The sequence below is a fragment of the Halichoerus grypus genome, chromosome 5 (assembly GCF_964656455.1).
Source record: "Halichoerus grypus chromosome 5, mHalGry1.hap1.1, whole genome shotgun sequence".
NCBI classification, from domain to species: Eukaryota; Metazoa; Chordata; class Mammalia; order Carnivora; family Phocidae; genus Halichoerus; species Halichoerus grypus.
Genome location: NC_135716.1, coordinates 146518724 through 146536448, shown reverse-complemented (window position 1 = coordinate 146536448; position 17725 = coordinate 146518724). Strand labels below are relative to the sequence as shown.

At 42.5% G+C, this 17725-nt stretch overlaps 1 protein-coding gene across 1 annotated transcript in view; it reads right to left on the bottom strand.

Moving 5' to 3' along the window:
* ORC1 (origin recognition complex subunit 1) overlaps positions 1-17725 on the bottom strand; it is a 32492-nt gene that overhangs the window by 9230 nt on the left and 5537 nt on the right. Inside the window, exons 3-12 of the mRNA XM_036101408.2 lie at positions 16999-17098; positions 16240-16367; positions 13959-14137; positions 12270-12588; positions 5737-6106; positions 4695-4799; positions 3901-4096; positions 1601-1698; positions 899-1000; positions 303-474 (exon numbers count right to left, since the gene is read on the bottom strand). Of these exons, the coding sequence (XP_035957301.1) occupies positions 303-474; positions 899-1000; positions 1601-1698; positions 3901-4096; positions 4695-4799; positions 5737-6106; positions 12270-12588; positions 13959-14137; positions 16240-16367; positions 16999-17093 (1764 nt within the window). The 5' untranslated portion in view covers positions 17094-17098. The remainder of the gene's footprint in view (positions 1-302; positions 475-898; positions 1001-1600; positions 1699-3900; positions 4097-4694; positions 4800-5736; positions 6107-12269; positions 12589-13958; positions 14138-16239; positions 16368-16998; positions 17099-17725) is intronic.

The window sequence follows — 17725 nt, the reverse complement described above, 5'->3', positions numbered from 1 at the left end:
CAAGAGCCAGGTTCAAACTCCAGCCAACCTCTGATCTGTTTTCCATAGTTGGCCACAGGGCCTCCTGTGCGCCAACAGGTTTCACCACGTCAGTCAGTCCTGGCTTCCAATAATTCATGCCCAGCTCCTAGACTTTAAGGTCCCTGAGGGTAGGAATTCTGCCTTCTTTACTCTTGCTACCTCACACAAAGGACAACGCCTGGCACATTGTAAACATATCAATAAGCACAAAACCTCTCCTTTTTCAGAAATATGCCACCAAGAAACTCTATTTTCCAAAATGCTCAAACAGCTTTACTCACCTGCAAGATCTGCACATAGACCTGATGGGGCTCTGTCAGCTTCATCCCATTGACCTCGATGTATTGAAAGGGAGGAATGTCATTTACTTGGGCGGCCTGCTGCAGGCACCGTATCACCTCGTGCACAGTGGCGGTCTTCCCTGTCCCTGGGACCCCGGAGATGTACATGCACCTGCAGCAAGAGGGGAGGACCCGTGGGCTGAGTCCGTGCCAGCCGCCTCACACCATCACCAACCAGTTAGAGGCGTGGGATGCGTGAAGGAAGGGCCCAGACCCCTGAAATGCGGAGGTGGGGGCAGTAAGGACCGTCCTTGGAAGCTAATCAGAGCAGCACCTGGTTACACAGAATCATTCATTCTACAAGCAATGCTGTATGCACAGAAGAAGACCAGCTTCATTTTCTCTGAATGACAGTTTTTCTTCCTAGAGAATTACTTTGACAACAAAAGCTGCTTTAGAAGCCTTTAGGCTTCAGCAACAATTTTGCCTATTCTCCTGACGCTGGGAAAAGGCCATTCGGTTGAACTGTGACACTGAGGTGGTAGGCCAGCAGGGGGTACCCCCCAGACCATCCAGTTTGCCTCAGCATTACTCACCCTCCCGTAAGGTCAAGGAGTTTGCTTTCCACAAAGTTGTAGATGTTTTGGAATTCCTGTTCCCGACAGGGAAGAGACTCAGGTACAGCAGAAACATGCAGCCTACGATCGGTGATAAATAAGGGGAAAGGAGGACTTCAGAAACATTTCACCATCCACTCAGTAACAAATGGGGCAGGTTTCTCTATGAAACTTCAATTACAAATCCACAGGAACGCCTTCATTCTCAAATCTCTTCATTTGGCCTCATAATCCCTTTCTCCACCCAAATTACCCAACTGATAGGTTCTAACCAAGGGTACATATCACCTGGGGAGCTTTCCTAAATTACAGGGATGGCCTTCATCCCATAATAGATTCTGATTTATCAACTTGTTTTCTGGGAAGATCTTGGCTTACGTATTTTAAAAAAGTTCCCGCATAGTTCTAAAGGGTACCATAATGGAAAAGCAGTATTCTGATTCATCAGCCACCTTCTATCCCTGGGCAAATGGTGGCAGTAGCCTAGGTTACTCCTTCGAGAACCTGTCCACATTATCCCACCCAGACACTGCTTGAAAGGTTTCTTCTCTCTAAACACCCGTGTTCATTTTACTCTCTACCTTTATTATGTACACGAATGACTACAAATTCCTTGTTTTCTGTGAATGAAAACAGAGACCCATTTCTGCCTATCTAACAGGGGCCCACGAGCAGTGTCACCTCAGCCGGGCCTCCTCCAGCATGCTGGCTGGCTCCTGGGCAGCCAGGTTTCGGCTGGGGATCTGGGGAGTGGCATGGCGTGGCGTACTAGGCTTGGGCTGTGTTCAAAAAGAGAACATATTTCAGAAGGAAAAAACCAAAGCAAAACACCATCTAGGACACATCAGCAAATCTGATTCATGATGATCTGATAAAAGAAGTGGTGAATACCTCTTAGTGCCTTTCTGTATAAAGTACGATTCTCCCCCTCTCTCATGTTAGAAATACTGTTCAGAGGCCAAACACAATTTCTTTTCTCTAATTTATACACAGTCCTGGGATTTGAAAACAATGTCAATCTGAGTGAAGAATGAATGAAAGTATGGATTAAATACTATTTAAAAGTAAAATATTATCCTGAAAGACAAGAAATTAAGAAGCCCTAATTACTCTGCCCAATACACAGTAGGGTAGGAGGCATAAACCGAGGTTGATTCATAGGCTTCTCCTCTAGATTTGTTTGAAAATATGGTCAAACTTTAGCTCAGCACTTCCATAATCCACAGACTTGGAGAGACATCACCAGATTTTTCCACTCCAAAGCCCTAGGTCACTATTCAGTCTAGTCTGACAGCCCTAGTCTCTTTTCTTCCTTGCTACTGGCTCTCTAGAGCAGGTCTGCTACCCCATCTTCATGTTCTTTCCACAAAGCACTCACTTCCGTGGGGGCATTTCCCCTCCCCACCCTCTGATTTCCCCAGGCTATAGAGTAGTAAGAGCCTCTCCACTCCTTCCTCAGGCTTTAGAAAGCACTTACACCCTAATAGTTTTCCATCTCTTACCGTTGGAGAAAACAAGAAAGGGCTACCAACACCTTGTTGAGAAGGTATCAAAAACCTTGGTGGACTTCTGACCTTTTTTATCATGCTAAAGATGCCATCACACCCTAATATCCCTTGTTCTGGGTGGGACCCAGCAGATGCAATCAGAACCTTGGTAAGCTATTTGCATAATGAGAAACTCCAGGTAAGATTATCACTAATCTAAAGGTGATCTATTTGATTTCCTTTCCCGGAGATCTTTTTTGACTTCAGCCCAATCACATTTTTCTTGATATGGAAATACGGAGATCAGCTTTAGAAAAAGTCTCCTATTAAATAGACATTTCCTAAAAACAATATACTCCAGGAGAAGAGTTTCCTGATCAAAGACTCATACACTAATAACCTCTGGGAAGGTCACAATAACATTAATAAATTAATGGCCCTGAGAACTCCTGTGACAATGAGCCAATTTAACTGTGTAATCCAAACATTTCTCAAACACATTTGAACATGGTTAAGACCCTCTTTTAATAGGTTCAACATTCTGCTAAAATTCCACAGGAAGCAGAAGAGATGTCCATTTTCCTCTTCCCTCTTAACTTTACACAGTTCCTCACCAAGACCTCAGTCGTGCTCCGTTTCTCAGGTGAATCAAATGGCGCAGGAGAAACAACATAGCCCAGCAGCCCTGGATTTGAGATCCGATACGCACTGAGCACTTGCAAGAGGACTTCACTGCCATTTGGACCTTAGTCTGTACTTTCTGATTAGTTCTTCTTTCCAGCCTATCTCTTAATGTGGGCAAGGCATCCCATGATGGTAAATGAAACTACCCCTCAAGCTATAACCACTGCCCTGGCGCCAGCAAGACCCTGCAGAACTGACCCCCAAGACAATGATGGACCTGACTTTACTGCCCACCAGCACGTACACACCTGCCTTTGTCCCATTTTCCTTATACAAACCTAGAAGTATCTTCAGCACTTTGTAGAGTCTTTGAGAGGTTAGAACACTGTCTTATCGGGGGGGTGGCCTCACTGAAATAAACTCCTTTCTTGTTTCACCACCACTCATCTCTGCCTTTGGATTTTGTCAGCGGCAAGTGGCCAAACCTCATCTGTTTGGAACCCCTGGAGCCAGGGGCTCTTGCACCCCTGCGCCCCGGCTCCACAGATTACACATAAAGCGCTCTGCTAGCGTTTGTGGGAAATGCAAAGATGAGGAGCCAGATCTCGTCCCTCCCTCAGGAAGTCTGGCTCTTGGCTATTTGGTTCTGTATCTTAAAAGGAACTTGGATTCAAAATCATTGCTACTGGATTCATTTTCAGTTCTAGGGTTCACTTAGATCTTTTCCTCTATGAATATTCCAAGTCGAATAACTTTGAGTATGACGGACCTGTGCTCAGAATCCAGCTGTGACTGTGTGACCTTAGCCATGACAATTTTAAAATTAAGAGAAGGATGCTTCACTGGCAAACAAACCTAAAACAGCCTTACGGTTTTCTTTGGTGTCTTTGAGGGGGTCTGTAAGGATGACTTCACGGAAGAGCATAGGTTCTTGGACACCCTACTGGATGTTCTCCTTGGAAGGGGTGGTGTGGAAGTCTCTTCCTCCTCACTGCCAGAGTCTGAAATCTCTGCTGCCGGCAGAAACTCATCCTCTTCTTGGTCACTTTTACTATTACCTAAAAACCTGAATGGTGGGACACATTATTTTCTGACATTCAGTATCTAAATAAAAAGCTCCCTAATAGGTCACTGTGGACTAGAGATATTACAGTCTTTCCTACAATCAAGTAATATAGGATGTGCTCTGCTTCTTGGGCCCTTGCTACTGTGATGCTCTGCTAAGGGCTTTAATTATATTATCTTATTAAATCCTTCAACAACCCTGTGACTTGTGTATTATCAGTCCCATCTTATAGAAGAGGAAACTGAGGCTTAGAAAGGTGAAGTAACCTTCCCAAGGTTACATAGTATGACAAAGCTCAGGTTAAAATCCAAGTAGCCAGAATCAAAGTTCATGCTTTTAGGCACTCCACTAACAGTCTTGCTGCATATGAGTAGGGGGCCCTGGGAGCCCCCTGAATCCAGGACAGTGTTTCTTGCCCCTTTCAAACTGTGACATTTATGTGGAATTAACATAATCCCAGACATACCAAGTAAAAGGCTTAAAAATTTAATGGAATAGCAAATAACAAACAAGAAACATAGGAGGCTTTAAGAGTTGAGATTATGGATATCATAGACAGCAGTGATGAACGTTTCCTGCTTGCTAAGAACAGGCTTACCGAAGCTGCTGCCTAATCCGATTCAAAGTCAAGAGAGAACTCTTCCTACAGATCCGATGTGGGGTAGAGGTAGTTTCATCCTGAGCTTCTGGTTCTTCCGCCTCCCTGCAAGATATCACAGCAAGATGATGAGAAACAGTTTTGGGCACCAGGAATCAGCAGCGGGCACCAGAAGTAGTCAGGTGGCCTGACTGGCTCCTACTGTTTTTACAGCTACTTTGGAGGGATTTGGATTTGGAGGGAACTAATCACACTTTGCCAAAAAGTTTATAATTCAAGTCTGACTCAAAACCAAAGATAAAGTTTACATGAAGCTTATCATTCAAATCTGACTCAAGACCTCCCCAGCCAGAGATCAGAAGGTACTCATGCCAGACAGAGCTTCTTGTCCTCTTTCGTTTCTGAGGCATTGATGGATTTACTGTCTAGGCTCAAGGTGAGCAGAAATGCAGCTCTGTATTCAATACAAAGCATTTACCAAGCAAACCTATTATAGACCAGGTGCTGGAGTTTCTGAGCAGGAAGTACAGCAATGTGTAATCTCTGTCTTGTCATGACATTATTTGTGCAGCCCATTATTTACAAACATTGTCTCGTGTCAAGCTGCAAAGTTAACAAACTAGATGCATTATCTTCTTGTACTATATGTATTTGAGAATGGTTTCCAATTTAAAAAAACAAAACAAAAAACACTAGGAAAGTGAGTGTTAACATGTGGCAAAGAGCCAGAGCAGGACTGTGAAGCAATCCAGGTTTGGGAAATTATCTCCTAGAGCAGTGATTCCAAAAGGACAGCCAAGTATATCAGAATCATCCAAAGAGCATTTCCAAATGCAGATTCCTGGGCCTAACATTTGGAGATTGATTCGCTACGTCTGGGAAGAGGCTTAGAAATCTGTAATTTGGAAAGGTTCCCGGGTGATGCCACAACAGTCAGATTTGAGACCTGCTGCTCTAACTTGAGCAGCCGTGTCCCATACACGTCACATCACATAAGGGAGCTCAGTGTGCTCTGTGGGAGGCAGGGTAACGCCCCAGTCACCTCTTTTTGATGTTTTGCGGTTTCAGAATTATGGAAGGCACCGGCGAGGATTTCCAGCCCCCCTTGATAGGGGTAAGTGTTCTTTCCTCACTCGTCTCTGTGGTTTTCAAGGCTGGGACTCGGGTTCTCAGGATCCTGTGACAGTCAGGTGATGCCTTCTTGTCATCCTTGGCACATGAGCTTTGAATCTCTCCCGTTTTCTGTGGGGCTTTCAGAGCTGGAGATGAGGTATGAAGTCCATCAGGCTGAGACCTCTTGGTAGGTGAGGTGATCTCAGAGAAGGCCACTTTTCGTTTACTTCTTCCGGGAGAATCCAACAAGGCCCCTGAATTCTGCTGGGAAATCCTAGTGCTGGGTGTCCTAGGGAGACCTAATCAAAGAGAAATCACCACAGACAATGTATGAATTTTATAATGAGCACTATACACAACCTCAATCTCATTAGAGCTAAATTCATCCATTGAAGTTATACAAACACATGAGTTGCCCATATATATTTATAAAAAAAAAAAAAAGAAAAGGAATGCTGCCTCATTGTATTCTAGAGCCACTTTATTTTTTTATTATTATTTTTTTTAGAGACAGAGCATACATGTGTGAGCAGGGGGAGGGGCAGAGGGAGGGGAAGAGAGAGAGAGAATCTTAAGCAAGCTCCATACTCAGCACAGAGCCCAATGCAGGGCTCGATCTCACGACCCTGAGATCATGACCTGAGCGTAAATCAAGACTCAGACGCTTAACCAACTGAGCCACCCAGGCGCTCCATGAATTGACCATATTTTTAATTATTCCAAGCTAGCTAGCTTTCTTTCCCCAAGCTAGCTTGCTTTTTAAATTTTTCATCTCTCCTAAATTCCAGGGTGATTTTCCTAGTTAGAACCATAAGTCAACTGTTAAATCAGCTTTTGTGAATAAATGTTCAGCAATTTCCCTGAAGTAATCTACCTCAAGAATGCTTAACCAGGGATGATACTGCAAGCCCTCAGCCCCCACTCAACAGCATCTGAAAGAATTTCTATCAGTCACTCCATTTGAGTAACAAGACCTAGATTTTTTTTAACTCATATTCTATCTGCCAATAGAGAGGAGATGGATCCCCGGGGGCATCAAATGGGTTCTGTGAATACATAGACCCACATGTGGATTTGCCCCTCTCTCACCATGACAAAGGTACCAGGAACCAAGTCATTCATTCAGATATCAATGTAAAGCTGTAAAACTGGCAGGGTATGTCCCAGGTGATAGGAGAAAACAAAAAATTGAGACTCAATCCTGGTCCCCATCCATAAGACACTCTAGTCTAACAGGGGAGATGATGCACATCAATGTCTATAATATGAAGTAAAATTGTCCTAAAGCACCTAAGTGCTAGTAAATATGGCTTTTGAGGTAGACCTTGAAAAAAGGACAAGATTCCAACAGAGTTGAAAGGGGAGGGAGGAGGAATATAGAGGGAGAATAGATGAGATGGATGAGAGTGAAGGCAACAAGGCTTTTGAAAGCACTGGGCACAGAGGCATTCACTTTAGTCCCAGCATGTGCTTATGTTGGGATTAGCTGCAGATAAGGTGAAGAAAGTCATCTAGCACCTGCGTGGAGAATATAGGGTAACTCATGTCTAGATTAATATAAAAATGTCCCAATGTCCTGGTCTCCCTCATACCTCATTTTCCCCTTTCTGTTAAAAACAATTAATCCAAAACATTTTCATCATAACCTCTCTCCTCTAGTTACATAACTGTGTCAAGTCCAGATTTCTTACCCTAACTCTCAAGGTCCTGTAAAATCAACAGTCAAAAAATACTGCCAGGGCGCCTGGGTGGCTCAGTTGGTTAAGTGACTGCCTTCGGCTCAGGTCGTGATCCTGGAGTCCTGGGATCGAGTCCCATATCGGGCTCCCAGGTCAGCGGCGAGCCTGCTTCTCCCTCTGACCTTCTCCCCTCTCATGCTGTTTCTCTCTCTCTCTCGCTCTCTAATACATAAATAAATAAAATCTTTAAAAAAAAAAAAAATACTGCCATTTATTTCTAAATGGTGATGTTGCCAATTATTTCTTTAGTAATCTTTTGGTATTTCCCAATGTTTTACATGTTTATATTCAGCTCCTAAATACCCATTATACTAAGGAGCTATCAAGAACACAGATAACTTATACCCAACGAACTTGGCACATACACCAAGAATTCAGAAGGACTAATTACATATAATAGGATGAGGATGAGCTCTCAAACTGCCATGGAGTGGCTTCAAATACATTACAAGTGAAAAAAGTAAGATGAAAATGATATATCCAGTATGCTACTCTATTGGATAAGAAAAATAAAATTATATGCATATTTGTGCATCTGTATGTGTGTGTATACATATGTATCGGCTCATTTTTGCAAAAAAACACAGAAAAAATAAACCAGAAACAAAACTGATTACCTACAAAAGATGGAACAGAAACGGGGTACAAAGGCAAAGAAAGGAATGGGGCTTCTCTAAGTACACTTTTTTTTTTTTTTAAGATTTTATTTGTCAGAGAGAGAGCACAAGCAGGGGGAGCATGGCAGGCAGAGGGAGAAGCAGGCTCCCCGCTGAGCAAGGAGCCCAATGCGGGACTCGATCCCAGGACCCTGGGATCATGACCTGAGCTGAAGGCAGACGCTTAACCGTCTGAGCCACCCAGGCGCCCCCAGTACGCTTGTTTTAAATAGCTTTGAATCTTATTTTAATGTTTCACATGCTTAAAAATTAACCAAAGATGGGAAAGGCCCTAAAATTAAACAGAAATAAAAGAACCTAACTGCATATCACCAATGATATAACCATCAGAAGGAAAAAAAGCAATTAAATTAAATTTACTCCCTCGGTGGAATATATTCTAAAGGCATAGAGACCTGCAAATAAATTCTGAACTTTAGTTGGTAAGTGAACTACTGGTAGTAGTACTGGGATAGCAATTGGTAAACTACTTTGTGTCTATCAGGATAGCTCCTGGGAGCCAGGGCTCTTCTTGAAGAAGGGAGATACAACTACGGAATACAGGAAGGAGGGGAAGAACCCTATGGTACAGATTAGAAGTATCGGTATGAATTTAAGAGTTTTAAAATATTTATTTCTTATCTCTTCCACTAAGGATCCAAAAGCAATGTCACCTTAGTAGCAAAGCTTTCGAAGTTACAGGGCTCAACATTACTAGTCATTAGGGAACAATAATGCAACAATGACATACCACCTCACATCCATTAGGATGGCTACTATCAAAAACACAGGACACAACAAGAGTTGGTGAAGGAGGGGGGAAATAGGAACCCTTGTGCACTGTTGATGAAAATGGAAAATGATGCAGCTGCTGTGGAAAATAGTATGGTGGTTCCTAGAAAAAGTAAAACTACAACTATCATATGACCCAGCAATTCCACTTCTGGGTATATACTCAAAATGAAAGCAGAGACTTGAGCAGATACTTGTACACCCATGTTCATAGCATTAATAGTCACAATAGCCAAAAGATGAAAGCAACCCAAGTGTCTACTGACAGATGAACAGATAAACAAAATATGGTATATATGTACTATGGACTATTATTCAGCCTTAAAAAGAAAGGAAATTTTACCTCGAATAGCCAAAGCAATCTTGAGAAAGAACAATGCTGAAGGCATCAAACTCCCTGATTTTAAACTATATTACAAACCTACAGTAATCAAAACAGTATGGTACTGGCATAAAAAACATACACAAAGATCAGTGGAACAGAATAGAGACCTAAAATAAACCCACCTACACAGTCAATTTACAAAAAAGCAACCAAGAATATACAATAGGGAAAAGACAGTCTCTTCAATAAATGGTGCTGGGAAAACTGGACAGCCACATGCAAAAAAATGAAACGGACCAACTGTCTTACACCATATGCAGAATCAACTCAAAATGGATTAAAGATTTGAATATAACACCTGAAACCATAAAATTCCTAGAAGAAAACCTAGGCAGTAAGTTCCTTAACATTGGTCTTGGAGATGATTTTTTGGATCTGAAACCAAAAGCAAACACAACAAAAGCAAAAATAAACAAGTAGGACTATATCAAACTAAAAAGTTTCTGCACAACAGGGGAAACCATCAACAAAATGAACAGGCAACCAACCTACTGAGCGGGAGAAAATATTAAGAATCATTTATCTGATAAGGGGTTAATATCCAAAATATATAAAGAACTCACACAATTCGATAGCAAAAAACCAAACAAGCTGATTAAAAAATGGGCCAAAGATCTGAATAAACATTTTCCCAAAGACATACAGATGGTCAACAGGTACATGAAAAGATGCTCAGTGTCACTAATAATCAGGGAAATGCAAATCAAAACCACCACAAAATAACAACTTATACTTATCAGAATGGCTATTACCAAAAAGACAAGTGTTGGTGAGGATATGGAAAAAAAGGAAACCTCATGCACTGTTGGTAGGAATGTAAATTGGTATAGCCACTGTGGACAACAGTATGGAGGCTCCTCAAAAAAATTAAAAACAAGTATTATAGGGGCGCCTGGGTGGCTCAGTCCTTAAGCATCTGCCTTCGGCTCAGGTCATGGTCCCAGGGTCCTGGGATCGAGTCCCACATCGGGCTCCCTGCTTGGCAGGAAGTCTGCTTCTCCCTCTCCCACTCCCCCTGCTTGTGTTCCTGCTCTCGCTATCTCTCTCTCTGTCAAATAAATAAATAAAATCTTTAAAAAAAAAAACAAGTATTAGGGTGCCTGGGTGGCTCAGTTGGTTAAGCGACTGCCTTCGGCTCAGGTCATGATCCTGGAGTCCCGGGATCGAGTCCCACATCGGGCTCCTTGCTCGGCGGGGAGTCTGCTTCTCCCTCTGCCCTTCCCCCATCTCATGCTCTCTCTCTAATAAATAAATAAATAAATCTTAAAAAAAAAAAAAACAAAAAAAAACAAGTATTATACAATCCAGCAATTCTACTTTTGTGTATTTATCTGAGGAAAATGAAAACACTAATTTGAAAGATATGTGCATCCGCATGCAGCATTATATACAATAGCCAAAATATGGAAACTTGAAGTGTTTATTAAAGAATGAATGGATAAAGGGGCGCCTGGGTGGCTCAGTCGTTAGGCAGATGCCTTCGGCTCGGGTCGTGATCCCGGCATCCTGGGATCGAGTCCCACATCGGGCTCCCTGCTCAGCGGGAGGCCTGCTTCTCCCTCTCCCACTCCCCCTGCTTGTGTTCCTGCTCTCGCTGTCTCTCTGTCAAATAAATAAATAAAATCTTAAAAAAAAAAAAATGAATGGATAAAGATACACACACACACACACACAGAGGAATATTTTTCAGCCAAAAAAGGAATAAAATCCTACCATTTGCACAACATGGATGGACCTTGAGGACATTACACCAAGTGTAAATGAAATAAGTCAGACAGAGAAAGACAAATACTGTATGATCTCACTTACATGTGGAATCTAAATTTTAAAGATTTTATTTGTCAGTGAGAGAGAGGGCACAAGCAGGGGGTGTGGCAGGCAGAGGGAGAAGCAGATTCCCCGCTGAGCAAGGAGCCCAATGCAAAACTCGATCCCAGGATGCTGAGATCATGACCTGAGCCGAAGGCAGACGCTTAACCAACTGAGCCACCCAGGCGTCCCTAGAATCTAAATAAAAAAACAAACAAACAAACAAACAAAAAACAAGCTCATAGATACAGAGAACAGATAGGTGATCTCCAGTCAGGAGGTCAGTGAAGTGGATGAAGGCAGTCAAAATATACTAACTCCCAGTTACGAAATAAGTCATGACGATATAGTGTGCATGGAGTTATAATGGCAACTATAGTTAAGAATACTATTATTGAATATCTGAAAGTTGGTTAGAGAGTAAATCCTAAAAGTTCTCACCTCAAGAAAAAAATATTTGTAACTATGTATGGTGACAGATGTCAACAACTTATTATGTAGTATACCTGAAACTAATATGATGTTATAATCATTCCACTTAAATGAGGTATCCAGAGCAGTCAAATTCAGGAAAACGGAATGGTGGTGGTTGCCCAGGGATGGGGGATGGAGAGATGGGAAGTTACGGTCTAATGGTTGCAGAGTTTCCGTTTCAGAAGATGATGGGGATGGCTGTACAAAAATGTGAATGTATTTAATGCCACCTAATTGTACACTTAAAAATGACTAAAATGGTAAATTTTATGTTACGTGTATTTCTTTTTTTTCTTTCTTTTTTTTTTTTAAAGATTTTATTTATTTATTCATAAGAGACAGAGAGAGAAGTAGAGGGAGAAGCAGGCTCCCCGCTGAGCAGGGAGCCGATGCGGGACTCGATCCCAGTACCCTGGGATCATGACCTGAGCCGAAGGCAGACTCTTAACCATCTGAGCCACCCAGGCACCCTGTTATGTGTATTTCAACATGTGTCCACTCAGTACCTGGCCTGCTGGGGCACTAACTCGATACAATGGCACCTGTTAATATTTTATCATATTCCTTTAGTCTCAATATTGCCCACTGTGACCCATTTCACACATACCACTGAGCTCCAGTCTCTTCTTTGCCTTTGGGGTGACAGGATGGGAAGGAGTTCGGCGAGATTTGGAGGTAGAGTGCCTTGATTCAATCCTTTTGATCGCATGCTCTGCTGGGGTCCAAGAAGTGCTTCCTAGGCCCTTAGTCTTGGCTCCCACAGGCTTCTGGCACCTAGGACTGCCTTCTTGTGGCTGATCAAACTCTGCAAAGAGTTCTGGGGCTAGTGGTCTGAATGTCTTCTCATTCCAAGATAGTTTCACAAAGAGCGTCTTCTCATTTTTCGGATCCATAGGTATCACTTCATCTGGGCCTAAAGCTACTACCTGAATAGGAAGAAGTGAGAACCAAATGAGCCAAGGGATGCTTCATGAGAGCTATGATTAAAAAACATTTACGTCTGGGGCGCCTGGGTGGCTCAGTTGGTTAAGCGACTGCCTTCGGCTCAGGTCATGATCCTGGAGTCCCTGGATCGAGTCCCGCATCGGGCTCCCTGCTCGGCAGGGAGTCTGCTTCACCCTCTGACCCTATCCCCTCTCATGTGTTCTCTCTCTATCATTCTCTCTCAAATAAATAAATAAAATCTTAAAAAAAAAAAAAGCATTTACATCTGCATCCTTACCTGGAATGTCACTCTTCCCAAACTAAAGAGGCACAGACATGGCGTATTTTCAGACTCCTAGCTATGAGGTATGATATCCATACCCCACGTTGCTTTCTTTCCCAGTCCAATCTATTCACTCATACCAAATTTCCCCACAACTTCTCTAAGCATGCTCCCCTGCTCAAGTCTGTAATGGCTCCTTGCTACAGCAAGATCTGATTATTACTCCGGTTTTTGGTGCCTTCTAAAATCTGGCCCCACTTTACTTCCTGAGTGCTCAGTACTCTTCCAAATGGCCTTCCATCATTTTTTGAGCTTGGCTAGTCACAGTCCTGCGCATCTCCCCTATCATGCTCCTGCCTGAATACCCTCTTCCCTCTCTAGCTTTCTAAATTGACCCTTCAACCTCTATATCTGCCTTTTGCTCCTTCACTCATTTAACTCAGAGACAAATTATTTTGAGGCATATGTTATGCTGGGCTCATAAACTGGAAAAATCTGACTGGTCATGCCAGACCTAACTCTCTCTGCCCTACTGTTAAACCACACTTGGGACCACACTTCATATCATTATATAATCCCCTATTTTGGGGGCCTGAAGTAGCTCAAGAAATAACCCGTATCTTGGTCTCCAAACCAGTGTCTCCATTCATCCTACAGTTCATTGGAACCTGATTTATCACAAAATCCCATAATACAAGTTTGCCCTTAGCAACTAACACTCTTCGTACTGCTCTACTCAAGGTGAAGTCCTCATTTAAGCAAGTGTATCCAGCCTCACAATGTTTTGTGCCTGCCACAATCACAGCTAAATATAATTAATTTCCCGCTGAGATTCATTTGCTAATTCCTGCTCATCCCTCGGGTCACAACCTAAATGTCACTTCCTCCAGGAGGCTCCTAACACATGGTAAGTGCTCTTGATAAATATTTGTTGAGATGAAGTAGGCAGCAAGCAGAAAAGATGACAAACAGGAAAAAATTCATTTCCGTGGGGTAAATTAGAGCCAGTAATGTTTTTGAGGTCAGCAGTTTAGGAGGCAGCCAGAAATAACCTTCAAAATAGAACCCGAGTATCAAGGCATCACTTACCTGCACATGGTCAATGATGGTCTCAGCACTAATGTTGCTGTTACAGGAAGGGTAATCATACCAGAATATCTCCTGCGCAGCAGGCTTCCGGCCCAGCAAATGCCGTTTACTGACAGGAACTTCACAGAATCGGATAAACCACTGTACTCGAGCACGTTTCTTAGAATGAGGTTCAGAATCTAGGAGGGACAGGTGAAAAAAGGAGGTGTAAGAAAATGCAAGATCATTTTGTTAAGCACTTCGTATGTGCCAGACACTGTGCTAAGCACTTGATAATACTTGATTAACATATTATTTTTAAATCCTCACATTAACCCTATAAGGTAGGTACTATGGCTATCTCCATTTTACAGGCAAAGTAATCAAGTTACAGGGACCTTACAAAATTTGTCAAAGGTCACAGGACCAACCAGCAGCAATCTGACGCCACCCAGCACCCATGTCCTTCTCACTTTGCTCCACTTCCTAGTGAGGCTATCAGTCATCAAAGAAATTACAAAAGGCATTTGAGAGGAGAAATTCTAATCACAGGCACTGAACACATCTTGTAAATTAGTGATTATAAAGAAGCCACCAAAAAGCAGCAAAACAAAATCCTGGCAAAAATTAGATCATCAGCCACTGAAGTGACTTCTGACAAACATACGCTTGCAATTTTTAGCTTTATCTTTACAATATACCATTAACATCACTCCGTACCAGCATTAGGTCCAAGTGAAAGGACATACACTCATTAGTGCCAACATCATCACCACCTCTTCCCTTCCCCGGCTCTCTTCAGAGAAAGACTGAAGCCATCCAATGGAGCACCACACAGACTCCAAAATCTATACACAAAGGCCCATACCTCAAATACAAAGCCCTCAGTGCTGATGTGCTCCCCCTGGTGGCTGTTCCTTTGATGAGGTTTTCCTCCCTACTTGTCAAATATCCTTCCTATCTCTGGAATGTAAAACATCTTCATCCACTCACCCTATCAGTTCCTTCTTTTAGGTATACAAACTGCCGCAGGTGTAACTGCCACATCATTCCCCTCCTAGCTTTTGGAAGACATAGTTTTGTGTAGTTTCCATTGTTATCTTTCTTCTTAATCCTCCTTTTAGAACTCTGTCCCTTTCCCACCTTCCTGCACTCTTCTCTGCTTTGCAAAGGGTTAAGAGCTCAGAAAATCAGTTGAGGACTGTGAATGCAGACATGCAGGCTCTACCTTCCCTTTTGTTCCTCCAGCATTAGAGGCAGTAATGGCTTTCTGTACTTACTGATCTCTGGGAAATACCACCTGTTGTTCTTCCAGCCTTTTCAACACTATGCACAGGTCCCCATGGGTAAAACACCTAAAGTGTTTTTGTGTTCCTGACTGAACATCAACTGATACACCTTCCCAATCCAGCTTACCTCCTCCCTTGTAAAAAAGTTATACTTGCAAAATCCATCACTAACTTCCTCATGTTAAAATTAAAAGACAAGTCTGGGGGCGCCTGGGTGGCTCAGTCAGTTAAGCGTCTGCCTTCGGCTCAAGTCATGATCCTAGGGTCCTGGAATCGAGCCCCCCTGTAGGGGCCCTGCTCAGCAGTCTGCTTCTCCTTTGCCCGCTGACCCTCCCTCCCCACTCACTCACTCTCAAATAAATAAAATATTAAAAGAAAAAAAAAAGGCAAGGGGCGCCTGGGTGGCTCAGTCGTTAAGCATCTGCCTTCGGCTCAGGTCATGATCCCAGGGTCCTGGGATCGAGCCCCGCATCGGGCTCCCTCCTCTGTGGGGAAGCCTGCTTCTCCCTCTCCTACTCCCCCTGCTTGTGTTCCCTCTCTCGCTGTGTCTCTCTCTGTTAAATAAATAAATAAAATCTTAAAAAAAAAAAAAAAAAGACAAGTCTGTATTATAGTGCAAATCGCCTATTTCCCCCCCAACTTCCTCATGCTAAAATTAAGACAAGTCTGTATGATAGTGCAAATCACCTATTTTTTTCTTCCCCCTTCTTCTTGAATTCATCCTTTGTCCATTCCAAAAATCCTGCCTTAATGACCATTTTAACCCACTCCTAAAAATAATGGCAAAGCTAAATTCTTGAACCCCCCAATGCCATTTTTACCCAATACTGCTCTAATGAGTAAAGAAGTTTACTAGGTCTAAGAGGGTTCAGCCAGTGCTTAAATGACCCCACATCAGAAGCTAGGGCTCACACCCTATATGATGCTTTGAACAGAGAAATCAGCAATCAGAAATCTTGCAGCTCCCAATTGTTCATGATAAGGAATGGTTTTCAGTCCAGCCCCAAACTTACCATCTTCAAATAGTTGAACCAACTTAGCAACATATGGATTTTCATCATCATCCCCTTCAATCAACACAAACTGTCCAACTTGGATGTGAATCTCAGTCAGACCACCTTCCATTTTGACACTCATTTCTCTAGGAAGGAGAGAAACATGTTAGGAAATCACTTAGGGTGGGCCAAGGTCTTCAAACCCTCTGGGCAAATGAAAGTGCTTTCCAACTGGAAAATCTAAATAGTTTCTCTTTGATGACCAAGTCTCCTACTAGGAAACCAATTCACCCATAAAGTCATATGCAAGAAGAAATGAAATGGGTTGAATGAATGGTTTTAGTGTGAATGGTTAATCCAGAGGCCTTAAAATGAACCCTAATCTCTCTCGGTTATTGACAAGAACAAAGGCTTCCCAAAGCATGAAAGCTGCCCAATAAAAGTATCAAAATTTTCAGAGACCTCTAGGGCTGAGAGGACATAGGAACAACGGCGAATTCTACCCTGTTATCATGCAGAAATACAAAGAAACCACTTTAAATAAATACAGCACCATCATACATACGAAATTCTATTAACTTGACATGTCTTCCTCTATCACTGCTATATTTATGCTATCATCCTGTATCAAATAAAACCCCTCCTTATAATCCATTCATATTTATTGTCCCTCAATTCTCAATCTGTAGTAACTAGAACAGGCTGGATACAAGTTATTAACAATTTAGTGTGGAGAAGCTATTATTTCCAGGACAACCAACAGAGTCCATCACTCACTTGTAGGTGTGGTAGCGCAGTTTTTGATCCAACAACGGCTTGCCAACCCACGAATAAATTTGTCTTGTCTTCAGCCTTGTGGGGTAGTACGCCATGGCTCCTGTGTAAAAGTCACTAACTCTGAGTTAACATGACAATGCTCTGATGGATTCTAGCACACAGTCCTGCCTTCAATGAGTTCAGCCTTCTCTTTTGCCCCTGCTACATTCCCACAGATTTTAGAAAACATTTTCTTTGAGGAAAGTCAAGCTTTATTAAGATTGAACATAGGGGCGCCTGGGTGGCTCAGTCGTTAAGCGTCTGCCTTCGGCTCAGGTCATGATCCCGGGGTCCTGGGATCGGGCCCCGCATCGGGCTCCCTGCTCGGCGGGAGGCCTGCTTCTCCCTCTCCTACTCCCCCTGCTTGTGTTCCCTCTCTCATTGTGTCTCTCTCTGTCAAATAAATGAATAAAATCTTTAAAAAAAAAAAAAAAAAGATTGAACATAGACAATTTAGTATCATCTGCATATACCTTGTACTCTGCCTTACCTCTTCTTATGCAGGGTCAATATGTAGGAAAAGAAACTAAATTTTTAAATACCTACTAGCTGCAAGGCAGCTAGGTTAGTATTAAATATGTTAGTATTAAACATCTAACAACTTGAAACTAAAAGATAGTGATACATGATTGTATTTTTTTTTTTTTTAAGATTTTATTTATTTATTTGACACAGAGAGAGACACAGT